General features: G+C 40.4%; 1 protein-coding gene across 6 annotated transcripts in view; it reads right to left on the bottom strand.

Moving 5' to 3' along the window:
• LOC110980635 (peroxisomal sarcosine oxidase-like) overlaps positions 1-10451 on the bottom strand; it is a 34642-nt gene extending 24191 nt beyond the window's left edge. For 2 of the 6 annotated variants that reach the window (XR_015426555.1, XM_022237507.2), the window contains exons 1-7: positions 10340-10451; positions 5518-5666; positions 4264-4474; positions 3354-3539; positions 2449-2592; positions 1463-1621; positions 500-575 (exon numbers count right to left, since the gene is read on the bottom strand). Coding sequence is in view for 4 of the 6 variants with exons in the window: in XM_022237507.2 (XP_022093199.2) it covers positions 500-575; positions 1463-1621; positions 2449-2592; positions 3354-3539; positions 4264-4474; positions 5518-5666; positions 10340-10447 (1033 nt within the window). In the remaining 2 variants the exon portion in view is untranslated. Of the gene's footprint in view, positions 1-499; positions 576-1367; positions 1622-2448; positions 2593-3353; positions 3540-4263; positions 4475-5517; positions 5667-8427; positions 8561-9964; positions 10121-10339 lie in introns of those variants that run through there. The other 4 variants (XR_015426556.1, XM_022237508.2, XM_087141688.1 and 1 more) reach the window with 4 other exon arrangements.
• Between the last annotated feature and the right edge of the window lie 49 nt (positions 10452-10500).

Here is a 10500-nt window from a genome sequence, read left to right on the forward strand (position 1 = left end):
ACTCGAGTGCGTGCAAGCACTTGGCGCGTACTCGACTATCAGTACTTGAAATTTATTTGGGCTTGGCCTATACTCTACTCTTTGTACTCGAATTTTGCATGTACTCGAACATCAAGTACTCAGTACTCAGCCCCACAACTCGAGGGTATTATTTGAGTACAGCGCTTAATTGATTCCTCTCAGATTTCTTTCAAGCTGTTTCTTTAACACTGGTGTTTTTTGTTTTGTGATTCAAAGGTGAAAGCACTAAAGGGGGCGACAAAAAAATGTACAAAACAAATGGGCTTTTGAGCAGAAGAAGAAGAAGCAAAAAAAAAAAAAAGAACAAAAAGAATGCCTTTTTCGTAAAATTGCGAAAAAGCCAACAAACACGCAATTGCCCTACCCAAACCCAACCCAAATTAAACATGGTTCCTCTATCCATGTGAGTACTCTCAAAGATTCTATAATTCATTGATTCCTCAGGATTAAATCCAACCAAAATGCGGTGTCCACTCACCAGACATAGCACAGGCAATGGCAATATTCTTATACAACGGGTGGGTATCAACGAGCAGGTCTTCCTCTGGCGTGCACTGGAAAACACAAAACAAAACTAAACCAAAATCAAGAATGATGAATTCACATCCATGAATATCCCACCAAGCCTATGTTAAACTCATAACTTTGAAATGTAACAAAATTCAATTCGCTAGTCCACACTGACCCCAAAATCCAAAATACATTCCAAGCTAATCGATGTACCAAGCCTTTCTTAGGTTGTCCTGCAAAACCAATTTTTACTGTTTTAAATATGATGACCTTGAGCGTTATTCTTTGGAACCCTACATCAACAGCATTCAGGGGAATCAAAATATCAACTAACACATTAAGTCTGAAGTTGACATTCAAAGTCTTCCATGAGTTATGCTAGGAAATCTACTTTCACTGGTGTATGCAGTGTTTGTTTTTCCATGTTACGCATCCTCCACTACCTTCAACATGTAGAGTGCTCGCACACCTGGTCAACTGGTCAAATTGGCTGTAAGAAAGTCAGGTTTTGACCGTTGTGCACACTGTGCGTACTTCTGAATGTGATCTCAATGTCTAGCCAAAAGACCTAACTCATCCCTGACGGAATTCATAGTTGGGTCGTTCCATGAGGTTGGGGCACAATTTGTGACGGTGTCTTTGTTACATCCAAAACTTTACCCATCTGTCATGACCTATACAGTTGGTCACTTACTCTGTAAAAATAACACACACCTTTGTATTCAGCCTTGCAAGATGTATAACAATGCCAATTTGGAATCCACATGCAGGGAAATAACTGTTCATTTTTGCAAAACCCATGTAACAATTGACACCGTCACAAATTGTTCCCCAACCTCATGGAATGACCTTGCTAAGGAAGTTCCTGTCACTCTGATCAGCAATTCCTGAGAACAGCTAGCACCACCCCCACTAACGCCACGTTTCTCACAGTGTAGAGACAAGGTTCAACGAGGACAGGCTCCAGCTCCAGCGCGGGCATGCGCTCCTTCACAAACATTTTGATTTCCTCGATGTCAAGCTGTGTCTTGGAGGCTTCCAAATCTCTGCACTCGGGGTCCACTTCATCCCAGCGCAGGTGATAGTTGATCTAGGATTAGCAAGAACAGATGAGTGTTGAGTGTTTACAAGTTACGTGAGTGTTTTGCTCACACGGCACCAACTTCCCATGTGGAAATTGAGTATTGTTGGAAATATTGATTGGCTATAATACAAATTTCAAAGCCATGGTCACAATCAGGCAGGTGAGTCAACACTGGCTGCTTAGCCAATTAGCACACTGCCAAACAACATGTCATATAGCACACCCTCTATACGGATGAATCTGATTACCATGGTAACACTATTCTACATTGGCCCCCACCAGTAGCAGTACGCACTGTGAAATGTAAAATCAACAAGCCCGTTTCTTGAAAGTTGCTCTGTGCAAATTAATGCACCCTGCCTTTTGCCATTAAAGGGGGTCATCAGGATACGTCCAATGACACATCACTGGATTCGTCTACATGTACACTGGCAGGTTTGGATAAAAGAAAAGGTCCAGCCATCCTGCCACATTCTCAGTTTTTGAACACAAACGTTTGGGAAAAAACAATGGAAACCTTCTAGGAGTATGTGATATACATGTATGAACTCCTGAGATCTTAATGACTAGTTCATATTAGCATTCTAAAATCTCACTGATCGATTCTCATTGGGATTCAGAAAAACTAAAGGCTTGTCCCCCAACCTCCCACTTTTTTTTTCAAATTACTCAATCTCAGCCCGTCATCAGTTTTTGCATTATATAGTGCAGGTTTTTTCTTGACTGATTTAATGTTAGACAGAATATTTTAACTGCAAAACATCCTAGCTTACTCAATTGATTTTTATTTGTTTAAAAACAATGTTGCAATGAAATGGGACACCAAAACTCACTTTAACAAGACCAGGGTACTCTCTGCTGGGAAATACAATTAGGACTTTTTCAAACCCTTCATCCGTGTGATACATAACACATGGGATTTTCCTGTGCGATTCTGGCACTTTTTCTTTGAAGTAACACACATTCACTCTCCATGCCTAAGGAAAAAGAAAACGAAAAAAGGTCTCTCTCATCTTAAAATCTTTACATTTAATGTGGGCAAGTCACAAGACAGTGTGCCACCAAGAGGATGTCCTATAAAAACTGGTCAACAAATTACATTTGAAGAAGATTTGTAAGTGTGTTTCAAGGAGCAGTGTTGATCAATCCTTTTTTCTGTCTATTGTGTGCAATATCTAAACCCATCAAAATTTCCGAGTCCAGTGACAAATGCAAGTTGTGGCAAAGTGCTCACGTAAATTGTTTAACTCCCAAAATGGCCCCTCAATGGCACCCTTTTTTCATAAAAAGTGAATTACCAAGGACTTTTAAGGCCCTATGATGAATTCCATGACTTTCAAAGGCTATAAAAATGTTTTTAAAAGTAAATCCCTGGACTTTCAAGGACCATACAAGCCCCGTGGACAGTAATGGAAAGCTTGAGAGATGACCATTTGTAGACCACTGGTTGATTTTCCCTGGTAACCCATACAAAAAATATCCTGGATACCAGGCATTATCTGCCAAAAGTTGTCAAAGAGAGGCTGCATCCGAATCTGTTGTCTAGAGCTAGGTCTAGATCCTCACTCCAATGGAAATGCATGGAAACGCAGAGACAATAGACCTAGCTGTAGCTCTGGAAGCCTGTTTCGGACACGGCCAGAACTTGCCCCCTGCCTCTCTCTGGCCTCTTCCCCACATGCCTGTAGTGGTTTTGTATGGCAGATACAATCATTCAGAGAGTTAACTGCAACTTTACCTTGATTGGAAGGTTCAGTCCCAGGGATTTTAGCAAGCCTGAAGCCCAGGTTCCAGGGGCCAAAATGATGCCTTTGGCCCTGTAACAGCCACCTTTATTGGTGTGGACGGTGACGACTGGCCCTGGCTCAATTTTCAACACTTTTTCATTGTCACGTATGACACCTCCATTCTTCACAAACTGACTCTAGGAAAAAATGAAAAAAGAATGCAGAAAATGATTTTCTACAGCACTTTTAACAGACCTAGGGGAGAAAATAATGCTGTCAAAAGAGGCACAGAGGAAAACACAAGCACACACCACATTATTATTTAACAAAATAAGGGTTACTTGTTGCTATTTTCTTTGATATCAACCAAAAAAAGAAGATGATTGTAGATGTCGTAAAGGCAGATGAATGTAATGAATGGATTGTATTAACGAGACAAAAAAAATGACATGCTATCAACTCAATATCCTGAATGTTGGAACTTTTAGCACCATAACTACTCTACTTGCTTTGAAATTTGCAGGTTAAACATTCAGCGCTTCATATTTAACTGCAAAGATTCTACAGCTGGAGACCTGAGTAGAAATCAAGATGAGGGTTTATTTGTGTGACACATCTACTGAAGATCCCAATTTAACTCCTGAAAATTGTTTGGAACTGACAAACTATGATGCACCTATCCTAATTATATGCTTTAGGATCCACAAATCCTGAAGCATGCATGTTTGACAGAAATATGTTTCCATATATTGGCATGTTTTAATGCATTTTATGCATTTCAAAAACGGCTTAATTAATCGGATCAGAACTTGAATTCTCTGGACAGTGTGAGGTAACATTTCAATTTTTAACTCTGGCAAACGAGAAAAACAAATCAACATGTGTCACGCTAGGGAAACCATCACATTATAAAGTACATACTTGCAGGCACTGGACAGCTTTGTGAGCGTCAATGGTCAAGCATTCCTCTTGCAGAAAAGCAGCCCTGCCGGTGATGTCCAGAAATGGGTATTTTTCCTTGACCTGGGCTTCGCTCAGCTCCAAGCAAGCCAGCTGGGATTGCCGGATGAGGCTGAACGTCAGCCGGTAGACCTCATTTTTTGTTGGTGTGACTCTCAACATGGATATCTTGCTGTTTGCAGAAGGGCATTTAAAAAGTGTTGCTTTACTTTGTTTAAAACTAAACATGCAATCAGCAACTGCAACTTCTCAACATAAACGTGATGAGTATTATCTCTCAAATAACTTAATGACTCGTAAGTCTGGCATATTTTTCCAATGGTAAAGGTGGGTGTCCTCTCCAAAGTTATTTTTAGGGTGACAAGATTAATAGTTTAATCAATTTGTTCTTAAAAATTCTCAAAAGGCCCCAACCACCATGATCTTCGTCATTATAATGGTCACTCTTGTTTATAACGATTTAAAAAACAGCCATGTAGCAATCAGCTTGTATGCCAACCCAATAATACCCATGTACTGTGTACCACTTAACCACTTGCTGCGGGGGTTTCCAGTACCAGACTCCTTGGGTTTATACGCAAATCTGGGCTGCCCTAAATTGGACAAAAGAGCTGGGCCTTGTAACAAAAGACTGTACTCGGAACAAAAGACCGAGCTGCTGGGAATTGCCAACGTTTTTTCAGTGGTCAATAGCGGAGGAAATCCATCATTGTTTTGAATGATTATACCCCTGTTTCTGGCATTTAGCGCAAGCAGATTACCACCAGAGACAAAAGTGCTCCATGGACAAGCTATACAATACTGCTGCACGCTAATCTGTTCCACATTTGAAAAGACGCCAGCAGTGCACTATGCCAGTTTGGGGAACAAAAGAAAATTACATAACGCCTGCATTGCCAAGCAATGTTTTTCCGATAAGAAACTGAAGATTAGCATAACTCCCAGAGGTGGGGCCAAGGGGAAAGATGGGGGCTGGGAGGAGGGGCAAATGCCCCTCATACAAAAATTGCTCCTTCCACGAGTCCCCCCACTCGGAATTTGCAACTCAAAGAAAACAATAGGTTAAGGGTTAAGAAAATACTGGGAATGCACCCCCACTGTACCATCCCACTCCCCGCAACACTCGTCCCCTTCAAAAGAGAACCCTAGCCAACACTGCTGGTAACTCCTAATAACTGTGTGATGACAGCTGGTTAAAGAAAACCAAACACCTACTGCGTCAACTGCGTGCCGGCTTCCTTTTCCAGCTCATGCCACATCTCGTACTGCTCAGGCATGGCCTGGTGGTGCCTGAGGTCCGTGTAGGGATAGCGGAGAATGCGCACCGATCCATGGGAACTTCCTCGGCTGTGAGGTAGGGCAAACTGTAAGGAAACAAATTTTGGTACAGTCCTTGAAAAAACAACAGCTTCACATTACTACTGGTACTGCCACCAAACTGTTAAGGGCTGAATCAATTTGAAAAATTCACTATTTGAATATTCTACCTTCAATTCAATTGAATATCCAGTCATACCGCCCAGCAGATTGTTGATGAACAAACCATATACTAAATCAGTTGCAATGATGCACACAATTCTACGTTATAATCAAAATACCTTTTCACATCTAGGACTGTCTCTAACCACGATTTAGCAAGGTTTAACAGACAAACAATACTTCGTGGTTCTTGCCCCGTTGATAATTTATTCCGTTTAAATTTTTTAATGAATAATTTACTTTTGATTCATTTAAGATATATTCTTCTGTCACTTTTCATTTGAATCTGCCTGAAACAAGCCTAAACAGTGCAATTTTTCTCATTTGAAACAAAAGAAACGTCTCCCTTCCTTTTCATGCATTTTGCATTTGAAAATTCATATATGGAAATTAATATTCAAATATTTGACAATCCATCAAATATTCAGATTTTCGGATAATCAGCACAGCCTACAATTGTTATGTAGGGCAAAGACAGGAGAAAGAGACTGCAGTGAGTAGGGCTGAATGATCACTTTGCCAAAATAATGTAACGGTAATGCCACGAGTACTATTCTCAGTCCCCACATACAGCACATTCTACATGTATGATGTCTTTGATCTATTCAAATTACATTTTATCGCAGGTGTCAATGGTGTAACCTCACTCTGGGGGCTGTACAACAAGGGGCTCTACTCGTAGGGATCTGCTGAAATATTTTAGTGAGCAATTTGAAATAGCTTCTACAATGATAAGAGATTATTATTCATTCATGGAAGGATCACGGCTCTATTGTGACACGCCCGTATTGATTCTGTAAATATATCCAACTTTTTTCATGAAAAAGGGAGAGGCATGTCCACTTTGTTGGCAACTTTGGCTGGGGAGAACTACTTTATGAGAAAAAAATTACAGGCAAACAACAGTTTGAACTTTAGAGAAGCGGAGCAAAAAGCAAAATCAGCAGATGTCAAATAGCTGTACATGTAATACATGTCGCTTATAGTCACTCCAACAACAGAGGCACACATCACAACTCAGAGACTGTCCTTAAATTCTGAGAAGTTCCTTTATTTGGAGACAAAACCGGTCCCCTAATTAAAAAAAAATTATTTTTTCAGCTAGTGTCAAAAACTCCACATGCTGCTTAAACAGTGATGTCCTCTTTCATATCAGAAAGAAAAGAGAACAGGGCTTTGGTTTTTGAAGGAAATTTTGGTAAAATGGCAGCGTACATGACTGCCCCGAAGAGCTAGCTGTGAACAACAAACAAGCGAATGTAGTCTGGTTCCTTGACATGGATGTAGATTTGTTTTGGGGTGCATTCCACCAAATGGTTGTATTTCTGTGCGCGAGCTCATTAATATTTTGTGATCCCACAGGGTTTTTACAATAAGGCAGGCCATAATCAGGAGGCATCATAGAAGAATTTCTATAAATCCAAAATTCAGGACTGATAGTTTCCAGTTTGGGGTATTTCTTTCACAAAAAGCCCCAAACTGCAGATCTGTTTTGGATAGAGGCGGGTGGTAGCTACATTCAGAAATGAATGCTTCGTTTTACTTCTATTTTGGGGGTGTCTTCGTTCAAAGGTGACCAAAAAATGTTTTTCGTTGCTAACCCCCATGAAATTGAAACAAAAAATGATTTTCTGGCCATAATCTTGAATTTCCGGTGAACAAATGGAGGCCAAACTCTTCACGAAAGTCAACAGGTGGTGCTTTTTCGGTCCGATTTTGCATTGTTTTCTATGGGCGCGTATTTGGTGTAGTGCAACCTTTGATGAATCCAAAATGCCTGAGTCGGGTAACCACACAAAAAAACAGAATGGCGTGATTCGAATGAGTGGCTGTCTTTTACCAAACTCGGGTTAGAAATTAGAAGTTTTCTTGCTTAAATATTGTCAACATTTACCTAAACTAGGCCTATCAGGATTGAGAAATGGTTCCTTAAGGTCAAAATGTTAGTTTGATAAAGTGGAGTTTGTTTCCTTATTATAGGAACAGGGTGCTTATGAATTCTGAATAAATTGTAATAATGTTATGGTAATGAACCCCGGAATTCTGTGCCCACAGTAGGTGCTGCAGCGACCTTGACCATGAAGCCGCTTGACCAATCCTTGTTAGAGCGCAGGCTGTGACCAAATGTTCTTTTTTTCAGTATGCCCGATTGGGCAGGCTACGCCATAAATTTGTTTGCCCAAATAGGATCAATACTTGCCCAACATTTCTTGGAATCCACAATTATTATGGTTATTTAACTTAGGCCTACTGTAATACTCGCAGTCTTTTATTAGGCCCCAAAACAGTTGTGCTATGCCTCTCAAAAACAGGATTGGTACAGGTCGGAAATTTTTTTGTTAAATTAGAGGGCAATTTTTTGTGCTGATTGAATGGCATCAATGTGGACGACAGCTTCCAGATTTATCTCAAAAACTGATGAACACCTGTCTTAATCTATGTAAAAATTTCTACATTCAGCAATTCACAAGAAAATTATAGACAATTCACACAGTGCTACTCAGGCGATCGGGACGGCAAACTGGCCAACAATGTCCGTGTATTGCGTGGTAAGCGTGCGTGATGCGTCCAGACCAGCCGGAGATAAACCTTGAGCCACGAGCAGAACAACCTCAAATTAAACTCACGAATGCAGAAAATACATACATAAATAAGAAACCAAGTTCTGTGAATTATCTTGCAGAAAACCTCTTGCAACATCAATGTCTTTTCGACCTGCAGCCTTTAGGGTTGCATCTGTGGCGTGTACAGCCGATGTAGAGAGGACATGTACATGTACTTCAGTACATGTACAGTATAGACTGCTTCTGGTTACTACATTTCCATCATGCATTCTTTTGCATGGGCGTGGTGCGGCGGGAACTAGAGCAGCTTCGTTTAATGCATTGAGCTTTGAGCACGTGTTTTCACCTCTGCGACAGCGAAACATGAATAGAAACTCGTGAAAACAACCCTTTTTTTTTTAATTACAAATGTAAGTAGAAAGACATATAAAAACATACATTTTAACGTGACAAAAAATTATTGAAAGATATTTGTGAAGACAGAAAAGACATCAGATTTCAACTGGCCCACCGGAGCACCAGTTTTATTAGATCAGCTCGTCCGCCGACTTTTTTATCTACTGGCCTTGGGTCAGCACAGTGCTTCCACCGTCAAAATGAAAATTTCCCTATCCCCAGAGCCAAATTTCCTTATTTTCCTCCTGATTTTTTATTTTTTGGGGAGTTAACCATCAAAAAGCCTAATATACTACCAAAACCACTATGCTTGTTTGCTAGATGATAAGCAGAGGTCAGTACAATGCTCAAACTCATGGTCTTGAAAAAAATAATCAGGCTGTGTGCATCATGTGTGGTGACATTGATGTGATGATGACTCAACAACAGACAAACTTGTGTGCACGTGCAGAAAGTTTTATTCTACTAGTCTTGTTTCCAGTCATCCTGAATCTGACAGAATATTATTGTAGAGTTTGAAATGTACATTTTGCTGCTAATTTTGAGAATATTTGTAGAATTTGCTCAGAATTTAATAATTTCCTTGGCCTGTGGACCACCACTAATTTTGACCCTTGGTGTAGTCAAAAAATTCTTCTCGTTCGATCAAAACTTACAGTGTGTGGAGATGCAGCCGCAAAATATCTCTCCCGAAGACAATTTTCATCTCGAAGATTAACTTTTCTGATACAAGTGAAAGTCCCATTTAAGAAATATATCATACGGGTTTAAACATTTGGAGTCACAGTTGAAATTAATAAATTATCAATAAAAATTATTGCTGGCTGTTCGTGGATCGTGGTCCATCTTCACACACTTAAGAAACAAATTTGGTTCATTTATTCACTTTATTTCCACACAAAGGTGGAGGGACCACTAAGAGGCACACCTTGTCGAGTAAGGCCAAGGGCCCCTATACAGACACAACTGGAAATTAACAAAAAAAAATGTATAATAAATACGTGTACATGAATTCACAGACAAATAAATAATAAAACTTGTAATCTGTAGCCTGTAAGGCTCAGTTATTTCCCTTGTAATTATTCAGTAAGCACTTCTTATATTTCTGTTTAAATAGTGACAAGGTGGTAAAATCTTTTAACAAACCTAATGAGTTCCACAGATTTGGACCCTCATGCTGAACTGTTTTGGTTGCAAGTTTAGTGCATACAGATGAAACTCACCATGCTGCCTTGTAAAATGGTAATGGATTTTATAATTTTTATAAACATTGAGCTGATGTAGTTGGGTACATTAGTATTATTTACTTGATGCGTGAGGGGTCCCTGGCTGCAAAGATGATGTGCACACCGCGTCGCTGCACAACACTGAATGAGAAGAGATTGAACGTAGGGGGCGCTTGTTGCAAAACACCCTTCCTTCCCCCGGCCCCCCCGGTTGACCGATATGCCTCGGGGCTAGTGGCCTCCACTCGACCATGGAGCAAGGAACCTTACCCTATGACTCGGCGATCCCTGTCACAGACGAAGGTATGCGGGAATGGCTTATGCACTACACTTCTAAACACATCCAAGGGCTCATGTTTAAATTGTACATACCTGATCCAAAAGGAGAACTTTGTGTCCATGCCCAGCCAGCTGATACGCAGCACTGGACCCCACAACACCAGCACCGATAACAACACACTCGTAGTCGTACTTAGCCATCCTATCCTAACCACGAGAGGGCGCAATGCTCAAATTAGTGTTTATTTTATAGC

This window comes from Acanthaster planci, linkage group LG09 (genome assembly GCF_054643075.1).
Source record: "Acanthaster planci isolate LZ-2023a linkage group LG09, COTS_SCS, whole genome shotgun sequence".
Lineage (NCBI taxonomy): Eukaryota > Metazoa > Echinodermata > Asteroidea > Valvatida > Acanthasteridae > Acanthaster > Acanthaster planci.